The 20,908-nt window shown below is 35.7% G+C and overlaps 1 protein-coding gene across 1 annotated transcript in view; it reads left to right on the top strand.

Annotated features, from left to right (window-relative positions):
• The window catches only part of DLC1 (DLC1 Rho GTPase activating protein), a 214,852-nt gene that overhangs the window by 83,169 nt on the left and 110,775 nt on the right, over positions 1-20,908 (top strand). Inside the window, exon 7 of the mRNA XM_042812287.1 lies at positions 5,995-6,028. Within this exon, the coding sequence (XP_042668221.1) occupies positions 5,995-6,028 (34 nt within the window). The remainder of the gene's footprint in view (positions 1-5,994; positions 6,029-20,908) is intronic.

Here is a 20,908-nt window from a genome sequence, read left to right as displayed (position 1 = left end):
CCCCCCTCCCCCCCCAAAAAAACCACCAAAAACTGAAAAATAATTAATTCAGCATTAAAAATAGAAAAACGGTTTTAGATCAAGATTTATCAGATCTTCTCAGCATGCCTATTCAAACGCATACCTGAACGGCTGGAGAGCTGACAGTGTTCTGAAAGACCTTGTCAAATATTCATCATGAATGTTTGGCAGAACTGAAAACGTGATTCATATGGTGCCAGATGTACTTTATCTTCTGCAATAAAAAATAAAAATAAGAATTAAAAAAAGCTTCAGAAATATTGTTCAGGGGGAAAATACGTGGATGAGGGGAAAAGTGATTTATTGTCTTGAAAATAAAGATGAGCTATTTTGTGTTTGGAAAACTGACATCTAGACTCACTCCAATTGGTTTGTCAGATAGTACCAAAACCAGAAAGATATCAATAGATACTTTTTTCAGAAATTGTATGTTGCATGCTCCTCTACAGTAAGTTTTCCAGCTTATACAGAAGTTTCCTGTCTATTACAGCCCATTGCAAAAGAGTCAGCCATGATAGAACTTCTTATGTTTTGTGAGTGCATGGAACAAAAAGATAGCTATCTTAATTCATAATGGTTTAATCCCCAGGTTTGGGATCAGTATGAAAAAATATATTTTTGTACTACAGAAGAGACAAGTTGCTCCTAAATATGCTCGCTCTTTGTTGATAATGTATTCCTCATTAATAACTAAGGCATTGTACTCGTTTAGTATCTAGCTGTACTGCTCCTGTTCAGAAAAGCTACGGTGCTAATTATTTTGCCCTACTCAGAGACAAAATATCTGAACTTTGACTATGTTATAGAAGGAAGCTAATGTGGCAGGGATTTTTTCTTTCCTTTTTCAGTAAATGAATGTTAGATGTGGTCTGTGTTACTACACAGAACTATTTGCTCAAGTATCCAGTATCCTTGGTCTTTCCTCCCACACTTTGAAAGCATACAAAAAGGGTATTTTGTGTCAACATGCCCATAATGAATCTCTCATGGTTGTCACTTGAAATTCTGGGCCTATTTATATATTTAAATCTCTTTCCTGTTAAAATACTCTTAAAAGTTTCAAAAATTTGGATATTCTGGCTTCAGTCAAATAAAACTTTTCATTTGATCATAAACTTTAAGTTTTGATTTCTGCTATTTTGTTTCTAATCAGAAGACAGTCCTCCACCTAACTTTTAATAAAAATCAAAGGAAATTGTTATCTAATCCAGTGCTGCATGTAATTACTTACATTTGTGCAGAGCAACTGCAAATTGAAATAAAAATATCCCATCAATACAGTCATTTATGTGTACTTTACATTCATATTTGCAGACAGCGTATTTAAATGGGATCAGTTGCAAAACAGCAAGAGTGCATACAGTAATATTAGGTATGACATTTGAGGTAATCTCTTCTAGGGTAAAATCCTGCTTTTTAGTGTAAATATATATATATATAAAAGTCTATGGTATGTTTCAGCAATGAGCTGGTAGGCAAGTCGTGCCTGGTTACCTTTCCAGAGGGATTTCCTCCCCCAGCTGCTAAGGGCAGATTAAAAAAAAAAAAGAAGTCTGACGTTAAGGGAGTATTGGTATCAGTGAGGGGATGTAAAAAGATTATATGCCAGGGCTTTTGGTTTTGGGTGGGAAAGGGCTTTATGGTTTGTTTGTTTGTTTCTTTTTTTTTTTTTTTTTTTTTTTTGGTTTTGTTTTGTTTGTTTTTAAATGACCCAATCTTGTAGAAATTGTTAGTCAAGTTCTACAGCTTGTGAGAAATGAGAAATAGTGTGAAGTTACAGTGAACCCATCTGGCCAAGCAAGAAAATCTGGCTTAGTTGTTCTATTGCCAGAAATGTTAAATCACTTCCTGGGAATGCAATTCATTTGGACCATATGGAACTCGTTGGAAGGAGGTCCCAAGTGAATTCAAAAGTGTACTGGAGATGGGAGTACTTCTCATAAGTAACAACCATGTTTTCCCACTGGACAGCATGTAAGCAAGTATATGTAGCTGTACTAACAACAAAATTAAGCCAATAACAGTACTGCCTGTGATGATGTTGAGCAAGCCTTCCTTACTGTTTACATTATTTAAAAGTTACAAGAAATGCTATGTTCATTTATGGTTTCGTTCTCAGCTTTTAAGTAACAAAAGAGTGTTCTGACAATTTTTAGCTCATTTTATTTCTTTGCCAAGAATAAAAAAAGCAAAGCATCTTGATTCAGTAGATTTACACTCTATTTAGAAAACACACATAATTGAAAGTACTTTGTGGATAAAGATTTATAAAAATCTGGACCTTTATTTTTACTGAATTTTTTAATAAAGGAAGATTTACCATTTTTCTCTAAGCTAAGCAAATCTAAATCTTTGACTAAAAAAAGCCTTAAATCTAAATCTTTGACTAAAACAATGACACGAATTCTTAAATTCTAAAGAATTACTGAGCAAAACTTGCTTATTTATAGTCTTGACTTAAGAAGAAAATTTTTCATCTTTCATAACTATTTTAATGGATTCAGAATTTATAAGTTTACCACTATACCATGTTCTAAGACAAACAATCCTGTTACTTGCAGTCTTTATGATTGAAAGGATAATGATATATATTTCTTTGAAAAAAAATTGCTTTCTATTTTGTTGTAAGGAAAACATTTTACTTTCATTACTTTTGCTGCTGCAGTAAATTTTTTAGAGGCTTTTTTCGTTAGTGTTGGTGGTTTTCTTGGTTGGTTCGTTTTTTTATTTGTATTCACAAGAATTTGAGAATATATTTGGATCCTGGAAAATATTGCATTATGTGCTGTGTACAAATAAGTAACTCACTTCTTTGGTCAGTAAGACCAAATCAGAGCAAAAAGTTTTGCTGACTTTCCAGTATTCAAGAGAGATGGTAAACAGGAAGGAAATCAACTTTTTCAATTGTAGATAGTGATAGAAGGGGCAATGGTTTTAAACTAAAGGTGGAAACACTTAGAATAAATGTTAGGGGAAAGTTTTTCACTGAAAATATGGTATGGTGCTGAAACAGGCTGTCCAGAGATGCTGTGGATGCACCATCCCTGGAATAGTTAAAATTCCAGGCTGGGCAATCTGATCTAATATGCATGTAGTGCATGGCAATACTGCCTGTGACAAGGAGGTTGGAACTTGATGATCCTTGAGATCACCCAACCTTCCAACTCAAACCATTCTATGAGTTCTGACTTTAAAAGCACATAGAGCACTTGGAACCATGTTTGGCCCGGCCCGCCCCCCCCCGCCCCCCCCAGGAGGAAAGAGGGACAAATCTGATATCAAGAAGAAAAATGAGGCAACAATACATTTTTATGTATGTAATGCATTGTTGTGGACCTGGAGTAGTGAAAAATTGAAGTTATAAATACTGTACTATACTGTGCTGTATACTGTACTGTACCACTGGGCCACTGTATGAGGTCCTTCTCATAATTATTTTCTGGAAACATAGTTTGCAATGCTACCATTTTGAATATATTTCTTTATATTCCAGTGTTCTAGTCCTAGTATTTTTTTTTCTGTCCATCCATATGACTCCATTTTAAAATTCTTGCTTTTGTTACCTTGTGTTCCATATTGGTCTCCATACCATCAGTCTTAATAGATTGCTACAAGTTTACTGCAGTTAACATAGGAATCACTTTCATGTGCAAACCTCAGTTTTTACATTACCTGCAACTTTGTGTTTCTTCATTCTAAGTAACAGAAACACTGATTTTGTGACAGACGCAATTGTCCTGAGGCGTGATAGTTCTGCATATTTCCAGGTACGACTTATCTGGGCTGCACTCACTTAAAATCTATATCAACTCCTAGGCCTACCATCTAACTAATTTACCATAATATATTTTTGGCTGTAAATCAAATTGATTTGGGATTCATCAATTAAAAACAAACAAACAAAAAAAAAAAAAAACAACAACAAAAAAACCCAAACCAAAACAACAACAACAATAACCAGTGTTTGGAGGAAAAGTAACAACTGACAAGGTTAACAATGTTTTAAAATTGAAGTTTTCTACATGATAATATGAATAATGATGGCGATTATTACTTTATCTATTTTCTTTTTCTTTTTTTTTTTTTTGGCAATAGTAGTTCAGAAGCGCTCATTCAGATCAGAGACCCTGCCAGTGACTTGCATTACAGCTACCGGCAACGTTATTACAATCCAAGAAGTTTGTCTTAAAACTACCATAGAAATTACCTTTCTTGCTCATCACTCTTTCTTATCCTCCTGTAGTCCTATACCTGCTTCATCCAAGTCCACTGAATTAAAGCCTTTCATCCTGACCTTGAACATTTGACCTTTGAAAGGCCTCCCCAATCAATCTGTTGCCTCTTTCCATGACACAGCTTATGATTTCAGAGCTGACACTTCTTATTGTCACATCATGTCTCTGTGAAGTATTTATTACTGTATATTGTTTATGATTTTATTTTTCTAAATGTTATAAAACATTCTATAGAGCAGGACAGAACAGATCTTAAAACAAATTTTTTCAAAAACTGTTTCAAGAAGTCTGAAGTTAACTGTCTTGTGATTTCTGTCCATCACTCCCCCTTTTTTTTCCTCTGGTGTCGGGAGTAGAAAAATTTTACTGAATAAAATGCCATGAGCAAAAGTGTTGTAAAAATGCATAGGTCTCCTTGAAAGTAATGCCTTGTATTTATTTCCATAGAAAATTCAACGAAGATCACAATAACATTATTTGATACAGCAAATTCTCAGCTACAAAGCATTACTTTTTAACATAGATACCACCACTAGCCATGCATTTTCACCAGCAATGAAAGAGCCTGTGTGTCATACCCATAAAAATCTGCATGGCCGTCTGGAATGTAGCTTGTCTTTCACATCATTGTCATCTCTGCTGAAGCCCTCAACCTCACTATGCTGACATCCACTGTTTGGGCTCCATAACCATTCAATAAGCATCAGTGAATGTCAACGGGTGCCATTTTTTCCATATGTAGGAATTGCATGATACATCTTTACTCCATATGCACTTCCATGTCAGGCTCCATTTTACAGGCTGCCCCTCAGCTGCCATCTGTCACACAGCTACAAAACGTAACAGAATATTGGAGGAAGATTCAACCTCTACTGCTGTACCACTAGCACCCACTTCTGACATCGTGGGCCAACACAGCAAATTAGGAGGCATTACTTTCACGGCAACATTCATAATACCTTGATTCCCATGGCAGTTCCGTATACATTGCACACCCAATCCCATACTTCATCTGGCCTTTCTTACTTTAATCACAGTTGTGCATTCTTTAATTGTTTGCATGTGTACCATATAAATTCCATTGTGCTATTAATTCAGCCTACAAACTATTTAATTTAAGAAAAATATGGTATGCTTTTCTTTTAACATCAAAAAAGTATAATGTCAAAAACAATTACAGCAATGTGAGAATATTTCTATTACTTTCCTTTGGAAAGATATAGAAAACAAAAGATAAATTAATAAAGAAGAAGAAATAAAAGATAAAAGAAATCAGCATGCTTTGCAAGTAAGTTTGAGCCCAAGCCCTGATTTCATTAATTCAATGGTAGAATTATTCTAGACTTCTTAAGTCGAAAGGTGTGTTTTATCTCATCTTCAGCTACAGTTTTCTATCTGCACTCCTTCAGATCTATTCAGTATTCTGGAATTTTGTGGGCATGCTTGCTAGGATGATTATTTCACAATGAAATCCCTGGAATATTGTGTTAACTCCATCTCCTCCCTTCTGTCCTCATCCTTTATTTATTTATTTTGTAAGCAGTTATTAGTTTAATAATGGAAAGTCATTCAAATGGCAACCGTATGTTTCTACATGTTTCTCACACTGAGACCTCTGTTTTTTTCAGACTTTCTGGACACTCATAAATTCTACATTAATATTTTATAATGTTTTCCCTAAATTCCTTATTTTTTTTTAACAGTGGCATTTTTTTTTCTTCTTCTTTCTTCTCTCCAGGCTATGCCAGTTATCTCAGAAAAGGAGAAGGCTGGTGAGTAAATTATTTCTTAATATCCTTGTATTTTCTTTCTGAAATATATCATTTTTTAACTAGCTGGGAAAATAATGTCTTTATCCATGGGATTTTGAATGTACAGGTTTAGAGATCTGTTAGATGTGTGTTATTTATTGTTTCCTGAGTGGGGCATTTCTCTTTCTGAAAAGTGTTCAGATTTCTGTGAAATATCACAGAGATGTCGTCTGTGTTTGATGCTATCTTGCAAAGCACCTTATTGAATTGCAGCTATACCTTACATGTCATTCATATTATAGATGCTATTCTGACTTATTTGGTGTCTTGATTAGCAAACACAGATGCCAATGTGTTGGTTCAAGTTAGTGGGATTGGATGATTTAGTTTGAACTTTGCTATCTGTCTGTAAGTATGGCATGAAATTCTGTTTTTCTGAAGTACTTCACTGGAGGTAAGAATTTTTATTTTGGCAAAATTTTTCACAGTATTAAAAGGCCAGTTTTCTACTGTTGTATGTTATATTTATTCTGCGAACACTGTACTTTGGTGTTGATATGTGAAACATATTAGCGAGCTTAGTGAAAAGTAAAAGCTGGCATTTTTGAATGGATGTGGTGTTGTGATGGACACTCAAGAATGCTCCAGCTTCTATCGTCCTCTGTAGCTTCTGTTGGTTTCTTCACCATGCATTTTAATTGATGATTTGCAATTGGAGTCTCAGCATTACCTCAAAATATTCAAATACCACCCAACATTCTCGGGTTATCTATTATTTTTGTTGATTATGTTTTCTTGTGTTATCCTGGTTCATGTAATTTATTTTATTTGGCTTATAAAATGGAAGGAATAGGTTAAAGAAAGTTTTGGAGACAATTTCACTGTAAAAGCTATGGAGCTGTCTGATTGGGAAGCTGCTGATTTAGCTGTTGAATTTCATAAATAGTTCTGAAACCATGATCAATGTTTAAGAATCATTTTCTATGTAGATTTCACAGATGGTATTATATTTTTACCTCACTGACAAAATGTTTTTGTTATACTGAACATTGCAAACAAATAGAACATAATGTCATATGGAATCAGCTTGCTGACATTTCCCTGTACTTGAGCACAAACTGGACTTTGAATGGAAATGTAACTGTGTGTGTTTGGTTTTTTTTAAATCAGTTTTGGATTTTCCCCCCGACCCTTTGCAGCTCAGGAGTTATGAGGTTATGATGTTTTTTGGAAATATTGAGCATGCATTAGAGAAGTAATTATTTAGATCAGATTTATCGACTGAAATCACATGTCTAGTGGTAGCTCTTATACTATTTTTGTCAAATGCAATCAGATCAACACTCAAATGTTCATTTCTCATGTTTTGTGATCTAAATAGTCTTTGATCACTGCTGCTTGTAGTTCACCAGATAAATGACATTACACAGAACTCACAAAAGACCAAGCCATAAGTAAGGTGTGAAGACATTCACAAAATAGTGACGTATTTGCATTTCTCCTGTAAGAGAACAAAACAAGTACTTTTTTTGATATTTGAAAACATGAGCACTTGAACTCTTTTTAGTTTATATTATTACAAACTAACCAAAGGAAATTGCAGAACAAAAAGAAAAGGCTGGTTTATTTCACTATTGACAATGCAAAGACCTCAAAGGTAATGAAATTGGATTGTGTTTTATTATTATTGGTTTTAAAGTGCATCCAAAATGTCAAGTTGAACATCATCTCTGATTTTGAGGATTTAATGTAGATAGGAATTATTTGTTTCCTCTTTCCTACCTAATATGGTTTGGTTTCATCTAGGAATGGAATGAGAAATTCAAAGAAGTAAAATGCTGCTATCTCAGTGTTTCTGGTTCCGAAATTCTAGATATACAAATGAATACATGTTTTCACAAGGCTTCCTATTCTATCAATTTCAGATGGTTTTGAATGCTTTTCTAATAGGCAGCCAATCTTAGACCCTTAAGTGGACCAAGCTGCTTAAGCAACTTACTTCACACATTATTTTTAATCCTTGAAATAAAGTATTTCCTCAATACTATGCATTTTTCACCCTACACTAAATTTAGACTACATCAAATGCAAATTTTCAGGTGGAAAAAAAAAACCACCAAACCTCAAAAACCAACAACTTTGCTACTTTTGTCAATTAGTAATTCAAGAGTTGCATGACTTAACTGGCATTTTTTTCCCCCATGGAAAGTGCAGTAAAATCTGCAATTGCAGAATCCCCTTGGCGAAAATCTATAAATGACTAGTGTATTGAGCAGAACATCAGTCATGCCTGATGTTATTGCTCAAGTTGTGTGAATCAGGGCATTGCAAATGATGTACATCAGATATTTTTCAGAAAGACTTCTTAAAAAAGCATCAACGTTATAACAACTCTGGCAATGGTGGAAAAAAAATCAATCTTTCAAAACAACTCTGTTAAAGTAGAAGATCAAGCAACAAGCACAGTCAGGGAAAATGATGGCTCAAGCCAAAAGATGACTCAGGGCTAGGACTATTAGCACCTAAACCGAAGCTGTGGGCCAGCAACGAGGTTCAAAACACTGTTTCCTTCTGATGCATCTCTTTATTTTGGATGATTTATGTATTCCTACCTTTGCTTACCTTGTTTACAAATCACTGTTGTAATTTTTATTCTCAAAATCTGTTCATGAGCTATGATGAAATTTGAGAGAGGGAGGTTTCATTGCACCTGTTTATAATTAGAGTGTCTGTGTCAGTGGTAGTGGTCTTGCTTGATTTGTATCCTATAAAAATAATCATCATAGAAACCCTTGGTTCACCTGGCTGAATATCAGCATTTGTGTCACTGATGTGACTCACACTTTAAACCATATGAATGGTGTCTGTTGGTTCTACAGTAGCTGGATAGTCAGGATGGATCCTGCAACAGATATCAATATTCATTTACAGTAAATTACCATTGTGAGGCCCTATTCAAGGCTAAATTCATTTTCTGGAGCCATGTTACCAAAGGTGAACTGACTATACACGAACTGACTACACATATTGCCTTGTCTGTGTCTCTTTGTGGATCTACTTCATGATTTCCCAATTTATCCTCAAATATTTGAAGAGAATAATGAACTCTGTTGTGACTTACAAACATTACTGTTCTAACAGAGCCAGCAGGAGGAAAAGGATGAATACACACATCTGGTTAGAGACTGAACACAGCTTATTTCTCTTGAGGTGGTAAAGCTATGTGCTATCACATAAACAAGGCAGAAGGTTTAGTCTAGCCCTACATAAACATTAACACCATAGGTTCATAATATTCAGTATTATAACAAATTTTTCCTGCGAATAAAACAAGTGCCCTGCAGTATTCTGGTGGACTAGATTTTTAGCATATTAAAACAAAATAAGCTCTTTAAAGTCATTGAGTTTTAGCTCTTAAATATAAAATCGGATCAGTGTAAGAATGCAGAATATGTAAATTTCATAAAAGTGCAATTGACGCTACTCATTTCTAGCAGTAAAAAGTTTGCAGCAGAACAGCAAGACACTATTAGGGGTTTAACTGATCCTACCAATGTACACTTTCTTTTAAGATGTATTCTGGAAAAAGTGCACAGATTGTTCAGGTGAAAATCACCATGTGGATCCTTCACCTCTGCAATTCTAGTGCAGGGAGGCCTACCTTGACAAAAATAAAAGTATTGATCTTTGAGGTTAGTTAGAGCAGATTTGACAGCCCATTCCATGGTCAACAAGTAAGCAAGAGGACAAAGTATTAATCATCACCAAAGATGGCAGCCACATGAAATCTCTGTCCGATGTGAAGAGTTTGGAAGTTCACTGGCGCTAGTGTTTTAATATGGGCCTAGCAGTGAACAAGGTTCATTTATTTTTCTGCATCCCCTTTAAATTTCTGGTAATGATCCTCTTTAATATAGATCCGATGTCTTTCAGTGCTCATTTCCCTTTGATTTGCAAGGAAGAAAAATACACAGACGATAAAAGGGCCTTTAACTGCGGGGTGTTTCCTCTGGCAGACTCTAACTGCTGGTGTCAGGCAGCAGAGGACGCTTGGTGTTGACCACATAGTGAGCGGAGCTGCAGAGCATAGCGTGATGGAGTAATGACAAGACAGCTCAGGCCTGTCTGTGAGAACTCACAGCAGGAAGACCAGGGAAATTCAGTAGCAACACATTCACTGTCAGTAAACAAAGTGCGTAAAGGACCAACTGTTTGGCACACTAGTAGAGATATTTAATTTAACTAAAGCTCTAATGAAAAAGGAAAAATCTAAAATCTCAACTAGATTTTATAAACTACTTTATAAACTATGAGACTATTATACAAACTAGTTTATAAACTATGGGACTGATTTTACTCACAGCTGGCTGTGATTGAGAGCACAATTTTATTTTATATTTCTGTATCCTCCTATACACAGATGAAGTTTTTAACAGTATTGTTGTTTTATTTTTTTCCTAAGGTGCACAAAATTCTGTTATCAGCAGCACCCACTGGATGCTCTGTTTTCATAAATTCATTAAGGTCCATCTTTACATAACTTATTTCAAACCCAGATCAAACTTATTGGCCATGGGATGCCAGTTTTCATATGAAGAGGAGAGAAACACAAGTCAGCTGTCATAGTTATTAGTCTTCTGGCTAATTTACAGTATCTCCAGCTAATATTCTTAGAATAAAATGTGCAAAAGGATGTTTTTCCTTTTTGTATTTTGTATTTTTGTATGTATAATTTTGTATTATATCTGGTTTTAGTAGAACAATTTTTTATTAATTACTGTTTTTCTGAGACCTTACTATAAAGTACCTGTTCTCAGCTAAGTGATTCTATGATTCCACTTTATGATTCTATTCTATGATTCTATGATTATTCTTTTACTGTTGATGTTGAAACAGTTATATGAATTGTTCTAGCTGAATGTTTGTTTTCTAAATAAAAATGTCAGGTGAGCTTTCACGCTTCAATCTGTCATACTGAAAAACAGCTACAGAAATCCTGCCAGAATATGCATGGATGTCTGCCAAACTCTAAATGCCAAATGCCGATAGATATATTTCTACTCCACTGTCTCTTATTTCATTACTAGAAAAAGGTTAATGATACTAATGTATACAGAAAGTTGGCATTTCCTTCTCAGATTCTTCATCAATTTTAGTTGTTGGATTTTCTTTATTTTTCTATTTATAGCAAAATAGCAGGTGTCACGAACTTTTGAAGCTGATTTCTAGTGGTTTGTTAGTTGCCTGCTACTATAGTTGTTATGCTGAATCAATTACTTTACTTTTAAATCATGCGTAGGGTGTGCATGTGGATATAAGCACATGAACTTTAAAATGCATGTACCAAGTGTCCAAGAAACCAAAAACTCATTAATCTTAAGGTGTCATGGCAATTTCTATCATGTTTTGGAGGTAATTGTAGATCTGGGAACAGGTCTTCTCTATAAAAGTCATTTTAAACCATGCTAAAGGCAACGGAAACAGTGTGGGCCCTAAAACTCCTCAGGGTTGTCTGCTACATATTATTTTCTTGAATCATAAGGGCTGCAGTGTAGGCTCAGGTGGCATTATGGTACTTCAAGGGGGAACCAGCAGTGGCCTTATATTCCTGTTGATTTCTTTATCATTTTCCCAGGTTTTTTGCATGTGTTTTTTTTTTTAAAGATCAATCATATAACTATCTTATTCTAATCAAGATGTTTCCCCACTAAGAATAAAGAAAGGTAGTGAGTGATCACAAGCTGAGCGATTACTGCAGTCAGCCACCGTGCTAAATCTTTTAGCTGTCCTTTCGCTGTCCAATTCAGTGTATACATTGAATGCACATACTCTTTGTCATGGTGAGTTATTTTTCCTAGAAATTATGTAATTAGAAAAAAGAAAAACAACCGCAGTAATGATGTTGGAGACTTATTCATGTTTATTCATGAATACAAGTTTCATTACATTGATAGCCTGTAAGAATGTCCTAACACTTCATTGCCTATTACTTAAATACAGATGAACAAGGGACAACTCAGGGCAAATCTATTGAAAGGGACCTTTGGATGTCCATCATCCAACCTGACCACAGGACAGTAAGGTGGGAATCAGGCTGCTCAGGACCTTGTCCAATCTGGTATTGAAAATATCCAAGGATGGAGCCTGCTCCACTGCTGACATGAAGGTTTACTTTAAATCTGATCTGATCCTTTCTGGTTTCAGTTTGTGCCTGTTGTCTCTGGTACTCTTTATATGTACAGAGCGCTGGTTCCAATTTTGTACCTTCCTGCAAGGTTCTGGGGTTGCTGAGAGGTCCCTGTAGCTCTCCTCAGCCTGGACTCATGTAGCCTCAGTTCACTAGTTAAGACACTCAGCTGCTGACCAGCATTTTGGCCCTGAACTTGTTTCCTTTTAATGATGACTTTCTTATTTTAGGGAGATCCCCAAACTGGACTCAGGATTGCAGATATGTTTTAACAAGCACTGATGGGGATGATCTCTTCCTTCAATTTGCTGGCCCTATTCCTTTTGATACAGCTCAGGATGCTGCCACCTCTCTCTGCTGCCAGAGCATACTGCTGGTTCACATTCAACTTACAGTCTGCCAAGACCCCAGGGCCTTTTCCACAGGGCTGTTCTGCAGCAGTTTTTTATCACTTGCTTTTTCATCCTTCCAAACTGTAAAATCCCAACTTGCAAGCAAAAATACTGGGAGAAACAGTGTTTCATGATTGAGATCTCTTGTCGCAGTATAAAATACAACAGAAGAATTATGAATTTTCTACCTTCAGCAAATTCACTTGAATTTTATTTTAAACTAAAACATGAGCACATTACAATTTGGGTACCATCATGCAGACTGCAAATTGACATATACTGTACTTTGGTTAGTATAGTGTGTTTGATCCTAATTAAGTTGCTTCTGTATAGAGTTAGTTATCCATTACACAGTACTTTAATTTTATGTTATCCAGCTCAAATTGTGGTTTCTTATTCAATTGAACACTGAGAGAGTCCTTGGCTAAAAACAGCTTTTAAATCAAACAAAACAGCAACAATTTGCTCTTCCTTCCCCTTTTTTTTTTTGACTACAGTAATTATAACAGAGAAAGGTGATAGCTAATTAATCAAGTTATTTCTGGCCTTAATTTTGTTCTGACTGGTTTGTGTTGATTCATATGAAACATAAGCTAGTTCACTGCAACCTAACTGATGCTGACAAGTAATCATTAGGTCACTGTTTCCAAAACATGGATGTGACCGGTGATTTGGGAATCAAATGACCAGCTTGATTTTTCAGTGTCTGAAAACACTGTTCTGAACAGAGGCCCAGAAGCAAATTTTAAGATTAACCGTTGGCTACATTTTTGTAGTTATTTAGGCACATGAAGATGAAAAACAAGCTTTCTGTTATGGCACCTGTTATTGGACAACGATCTGCTGTAGAGGTTATCTGTGGGTATTAAAATCTGTACAAAGCACAGAGTTATGGAAGATAGCTAGTAACGTCTGAAAAATTGATAGGCTTTTATTTAGCTCTCTGAGTTACTAGACAACATTCAAAACATCCTTCAGATCATATTGTGCTCCCATTTGAAAATAGGACTTGAGATTCTGAGTTGTTTTAGAGTTGTTGAAGATGAATGTGAGAGCTGGACAATTTTAGAACATCTTTAATATGAAGATCTTAAAGCATTTAAGAAAGTTCAACAAAATAACTTTTACTTCTAGCATCATTTAAAGCTAAAGATCAAGAAATGCTTTCAGACCCAGATCACCTGGAACATTAACTTTGTTTACTCCACAAAGCCAGTACTGAATTATGCTGTTTATATTTTTTGGGATTTACATCCACACTTAAAACTCTTGTCTTATTAGAATAAAAGGTCAATTTCACAAGTCCTTAGGGAAAAGAAAGGGCTCTTTGATGCTGGATGAGAAGTCGTGCTTAATTACATTCCTCTGACATGCTGAAAACTCAGGTGAGAAACACCAAAAAGCACACCTTGGATTAGTCATGCCTGGGGATGAAGTGTTTTCCTGATGTGAAATTGTCCTGAGTAGGGCAGTGGTATATGGCTGCAGCAGCACAGGCTTTTTTTTTTTTTCTTCTTAAGAGTTGTTGATTCGTGAACTGAATGGCTTCTAGAACAGCAAGTGATGCCTGTGGGAATTACTCTATACAGATGTAGTACTATGGCCAGCCTAAGAAACTAGATCATTTATTGTCTATAAACTCAAAGACACCTTACACCTCATTAAAAGTATTTCCATTATCTTGTAGATTTTGAAATATTTTATGGCATCTAGTCATCAAATTTAGGTATTCTCATCATTTTTGCAAACACTCATGTAAATGTATATATTTTTTAATTTTTTTTTTTGCAAATATCAAGAAGTGGTAATAAATCAAATGGTGATTCTTTGGCATATGGTAAATACCACAGAACTGATGTATAATCACTTGTTTCACATGATTGCTGTACCACCATGTTCAATTTAATTTTGTGTTAATTATGTCTATTAGTAAATCTTCTCTTCATGATGTTTTAGGAAAGAATCAGGTGATGTCAGTGCAAGGATTAACTCACCTGAAGCCTTATCTCAGTTGTATTTTTTGAAATTAATTGAAATTACATGGTAAGGATAATAAAACACATTTAACTAATCAGATTATATTACTGTAAAATAAGTTTTAGCTTCAGGAAATTTTTCACCACATCATTTTAATAATTTTTAAGTTTCTAAGCTGCATAAAATTGTTGCTTAATTAGTGAGTACTACAATTAAACAGAGAATTGAAAACCAGTTCTCTCTACCACTGAAGTGATAGATATAATTTCCAAACACACTATAAATCTACAAGGAGTTATTCCTGCAGGTTACCATTGCAGTCACATACTTATGCTAACTTTGTAAATTTAAGTTTGTTAAATCCAGCTCTAAAAGGATTTATGTGAAAGGCTCTCTAACTAGCCTCTTTTAGTTCCATTACCTGGTATTAATTTCAAGTCCAATTTAAAGTGTATTCAATTGCACCTGCTGCTGCAATTATGCCTAAGAGAAGATATTTCATTAAAAAAAAAAAAAAAACACCAAAGTTCTCGCGAGGTACACCATCCCTCAGTGGCCACATGTAAACAGAATTGAAAGGTAAAATGGAAAGTAACCAGGGATTTTAATGCATACCAAAATACAGGCCCAGAATTTGAGAACAGTAGTCAAATCATCTGTTAAAAGGAAAGGAAAGAAATAAACAGACCACTCTTTTCTCAAGTTAGGTTGCCTAATTTACAGTGTCATCCTGAAATAAGTGTCTTTTCATGTTGCAAAAAGACTAAGATTTTTGTCAAGACTTTATCTGTGAATTTATTTAAGCAGAGCACTGTTTATTGAACAAAGATAATGTCTACATTAAAAAGATATTGCTCTTGTAGTTACCACGGGAGGGTCTCAAAGTGACGAAATTCCAAAATGTTCAGAATGGCAGGGGCTTATTTTGGCAGCATTGATTTTACTAGCTCTTTGAGTGGAATAAGACTTCTCATCCAAAAAAAACTATTTTTGTTTCTGCACAAGTGTATGTTTAGCCTGATTCTATCTCGCATTCATGCCTGATCTGGCAAAACATGGAAGTTTCTATGATGTTTAATTTTATTGGATATAATTTTGTCATTTTCAAGGCATGTGTGTCATATGTCATAAGAATATAAAACACTGTATGGGAACTGCTGTATCATGGCCTGAACCTCTGATTGATCACCTGAGGTGAGCAATGAGTCAGCTACAGGAGCACAGATGAAGGCAATTCACCTGTGCTGCTGGAAGGGGTGGAGCCTGGCTCCACCTCTCCTAGACCCATTTAAGAGTTGGCTACCAGTGGGAAAGGATCTCTTCTGGAGATCCCTTCCCTGGAGTTTTGCAGCGAGCCTAGGATGTGGGTAAGATTTCTGTTTATTCTCTTTTTGTTATTATAATCTGCTTTGCTAAACTCTCTTGTTTATTTCATAATTATAACATCTTTGTATTCATTGAGTATAGAAACACAAATACCACCAAAAGCCACACTAACAACTGTAAAGACATATGTATTACAGTTGCAGGCAAAACTTTGGTATCGTTTTGTTTTTGATGTGGAAGTATAGCTGATAGTTAGAAAAACTAGCTAAGAAAAAGTTCCTGTCTCAGAAGCTGCTACGTAACTTTTGCAGTACATTTCAAAGGCATTTCCAGAGAATGTATGACACCATAGATAAAGTGAGAGGAATTAGATACAGTTACTTTTTCCATAAAGCAAACCTAGATTAAAATCTTCAGCAGAGTAAGTTGTATTTAGTTATATTAAAAGACTGATGGATTTAAAAAAAAATAAAATAAAATGAAACTTAGTTCTTTTTTTTGCTGGAATAATCCTTATAGTTTATGCAAATTAAGCTAACTACTGATCCGTAGAAAGAGTTTCACATCTGGAAAGCCTTTGCTACATCTGTGTTGGGGTTTCATGCTTTTTGGTGCTTTATTCACTAGTTCCCATGACTCTAACTTAAACCTCTGTCTTATTTTCTTAACATAAAATTGACAAAAAAGACGGAAATGCCCTCATGCCACACAGCAGGATCTGAACAAGGCAGGATGTGGGCTTAAGACGTGCTGTTCTAGTTTTATCCCTGATCATCCAGTACTTCTCAAGACAAACCGTCTGAATGCTCTGGGAGACAGCATGGACCAGGGACCATTTGAAACCAGCAGTGGAAGGAGTTAGAACGATTCGCTATCATTGCATAATCTTGATCGAAAGGATCAATCACATTAATTTATTCTGAAATCCTTTGTCTCTCACTGGTTTCTTCAGTGTTCATCCTTGCTGGAAGGACTCAAATATGAAATTATGAAGCAAATCACTTTCTCAGTTGTTAAAGTAACAACCTTAGCCTAGTTTCTTCTGGATAAGGTTGGGGAAAAGCAATATACACCTGTCTTACATGGTTAATTGGCCCACTAAGCATTTACCACAACTATTTGTACTGCTTTCACCTATTTTTTTCCTTCGCTTTCCTTCTTTATGACTAATAATCTCCCAATTTATTTCAAGTTTTACTAATAAGGAGATTCTGGTAATTAATTATTTTGGTTACAAATGCGCCCAGTGACTCTGCACTTTTTCCACTTAGTTATTTAGACATCATCCAACAGTAATTAATGCAGGAGAAAAACGGAAAGACAGACAAAAAAATTAGCTGTCCAGCTACTCCATTATGAATATAGCCGAGGCATGAGATATTAATGACTTTCAGATGCTTTGATGCTTCCTTAAATTCCACAGCTAGGCAACCTCTGGGCATAGTCGTAGAGCAGAGGTGTGGCAGACCGTGCTCTGTTAGACAAGAAGGGCTAGGCCCAGACCGTTCTCCCTGGGGAGCTGTTCTTTATGCTTTGCATAGCAGCTTTTTGTACCAGGTGTTGCTTCCTCAGAGCTCCTCCTTCTCTTGGTCCAGCCTTTGGTGTAGGCAGAACTATGCCAAGCCACTACTAACATTTTGCTGCTAATGTATCAAGAACAAATATACTTTGTATAGTCCTCCAAGTTGTTAGTAAGGGTAAATGGAAGTCACTGTAGCTATAACTGTAACATGAACATCAAGTTATCTATACGCATGCTTACTTCATAGGCAACCTAGATACAAACTAATGGAACTGAAGGAAACCTCATACCTATGTGACAGTACAAAGAACCTCAGAAGCTAGGTTCCACAGTAAGCAGGACTGGTTTTCTCTTGAATTAACATCACAAACCTATCCAAGGTGAGCAAGCATTGCCCTACTGATGTACTCACACATCAGGAGACGGGATTTGCTTTCATTCCTAATAGACTTTGAACAGCAAAAAGTACTGGGCTGATAGGGAGCAACAGATTTCATTGATTCAGTCAAGTGAACTCAATACTTGCCTAATACTTTCCTGAGCCTGCAGCCATTAGACACTTGCTGATCAGTAAAAAAAGCACTTGAAGAAATGAGGGAAGTGTGATATTGAGCAACTCTGTTTTATGGTGTAAAACAAATTTCAGAGTACACTTTTAGCATAGAAATATGGGATGTACTCTTTCCTATGTAAATCTTCCTTTACAATTTTTAAAATATTTCAGTGTTTTAAGGAACTACAGTGTTTAGAAAGGTGTATTCCGGTCTTCATGCTAAAGAAACTGATCACCAAATCTTGCCTTCGTTCCAAGATACAGTTTAATTCTCCTAAGGAACTTTTCAAATTTTTTTTAAAAGCTGAGCAGTTTTACATAGTGCGTGGATTTTTAAAATAGTATTTCTTTTTTCTTATTTTTGTGTTTGTCATATAATTAACTGATACAACACTCCTTTTCATGCACTGATTTTCTCACTGTTCTGATATGTAGTTCTGCCTCAAATCTTGTCATTTTTGTCTTGGATGCCGTAAGTTCTTACTGTGGGCCATTTTACGTTACTTGAATGGGGGAGTCTGTCCAGCGTTTTCCTATTCGCTAGCGTGATCAGCAAAATGTGATGACTCAATCCACAAGATGTCAAAGCAAGTCTATTTTGCTACCTGCTCCTCCTAAAACTTCCTTGACTCTTCTTCAATAATTAATTTCCTTCATTGTACCTTTTAGATAAATTTCATTTCTTAAGCCTTTTCCTCATAAATAGGAAGGAAATATCATTCTTGCAAAGCTATTTCTCAAACTACCCACACCACAGGAGCTGACCAAAAAGCAATTACAATCTGTCATCAAACTGCCTTATTCAGTAGCACCTACAGCACCAACAAGCCATGTGCATATTCCTCTGTTAGCATATATACTAGCTAGTAAATTATACTGTTTCTTGTAAACTGCGTGTCTTAGTGCTACATACTTGCATCCCTCGTCTTTCTTGTTTGTGTGCTTTTAGGGCATTTTTTTCTTATTCTTTTAAAGAGTTTGTTCCCAAACAACCAGGAGAATGTGATCAATTGTCTCATATTTTGTAAAGAAAAGCTATCCAATTGCAGAACAAAGCAGGCCTTCAATGGGAATTGAGTACTTTCACCATACTCTTATTGTGTTTATACATCATTTTTTATTTCCTAAAATTACAACAGTCAGCTGTCATATGCTCAGCCATCTGCATGAGATCTACCTGCCTGAAATATTGAGAGAGTAGTGTGAATCCCTAGAAATTTTAGAGGTTGTTTAGCTGCAGACCTTGGGTGGATTTATGTTCAAATACATTATGTCAGTTTTTAAAGGTGATTTATAGCCCGGCTTACAGGTAATAAAAAATTCCTGTGTTTCATTATGTACGAATCTGCTATGCTTGCAAAAATTATCTCTTTCGTTATGTATTCTGTTGGCCAGCTTGTGATCCATAGTTGCAAAATTAGATTGAAGGCTGGAATTGCTTTGTATTGGAGGTGAGCCTTTGTTGCTGCATCAAGCCTCCTAAGTTGTTGTTCTCTGCCTTCCAAAATCTAAGGGTTTGCTGCAAACTGGATCACTAAAATCATTCACACCAAGTCCATCTATTTTTTAAACTATGCTGTTTTAGTGTGCTGGCTTTCACTGAACTGTGCAAATGGTTGCCTCATTGCAAAGTGAGAGAGCGAAGTGCAATAACGGACATGGCCAAAAAAAAAACTACAATGAAAGAAGTGAGACACAACTTGCAACAGCTTTCTGCTCCTAGTGTCTTAAGAAATAAATCTCTTATGAAGACTGCACAACATGCAAAAAGGCATAGAGAATTTGGCGTAGAAAAATGCACTTAAATGCTAAGAAGGTGTAATTCTGACTGACCTAGAATTAAGTCTTAAGATAGCCATATAGTTAGTCAAAAGCTGCTACAACAGGTTTTGATATTTAAGAGCAACTATGGACTCTCTACAGAGATTGAGACTGTTACAGACCATCCATTTACAGACTAAGCAGCTAACTTTTCCACCTCTGTGTTTGCTGTGGTTGCACGCTCATGAGATATCCTCCACGTAGCCATCCCTATCTAGATTTCCCTGATACAAGGCACACGACTCACCTCATTTCTACCTCTATTTGGGACTCTCTCAGCTGTGCAACGTCCATTGCACGATTACCCTGAACTTTCCTGACTGGACTAAATTTTCTTTAGAGCATTTAGCATTTTCAAAAATATGTCACATAAGCTCTATGCAAATCATATATTTACATAGACTGTTGATACATTACCACGATTTAGTCCTTCCTCTTCTTGCTAAGGCTCTCTGTTCCTAACATCTTTGTTTTCCTGCTAGGAGTATCAAGATCATGTAACCTCAGTGAAGAAGGAGCCCTGCTTATAACTATAAGGGTAGCACATGTATACTGTAACGCAGAACACCATTTTCAGTTATCTTTTTTTTTTTGTCAAAGAGGAATCCAGCATGTCGGTTTTTAGGCAAGGGCCAGCAGAATTCACCTAAAGTCATTACAAGCTTGCTAGATTTTGTGGGCATACACAATTCCAGAGTCTTCCTGCACGTTCTATTCCCACTATTGTTTCTGAGAGCTCCTTTTATGGAATGATTTTCATTGATAAACAGAATAGTGCAACTTCAAATATGTCCACGATTCTCACTGCATTACACACATTAATTCTTACCTTTACACATGGGCAACAGTATGAAAGTTAGAAAAAATCCCTTCTCTATAAAATGACACAAAACCATCTAATTTTCTGTGGAACATAAAACATTGCAACAAACATGAGTATAGACATAAAAAGTGAATAGGACATTGTATGGAAGGATTTTAAGGAATTATGATAGTCAGAAAGCAGGAGATAACCCAGAATTTCTTGTTAAAATAGTAAAGATATAGTATGACATATATTTAAGTTTACTTTGCATTGCCTCTTAGAAAAAAAGGACATGGCTGCTCAGGGTCAAAATATATA

The sequence above is a fragment of the Centrocercus urophasianus genome, unplaced genomic scaffold (assembly GCF_019232065.1).
Source record: "Centrocercus urophasianus isolate 14NV4802_14NV808 unplaced genomic scaffold, USGS_Curo_1.0 seq_13, whole genome shotgun sequence".
Classification (NCBI taxonomy): domain Eukaryota; kingdom Metazoa; phylum Chordata; class Aves; order Galliformes; family Phasianidae; genus Centrocercus; species Centrocercus urophasianus.
Note: the sequence above shows the minus strand (reverse complement) of the source record. Positions and strands in the feature narration are given on the sequence as shown.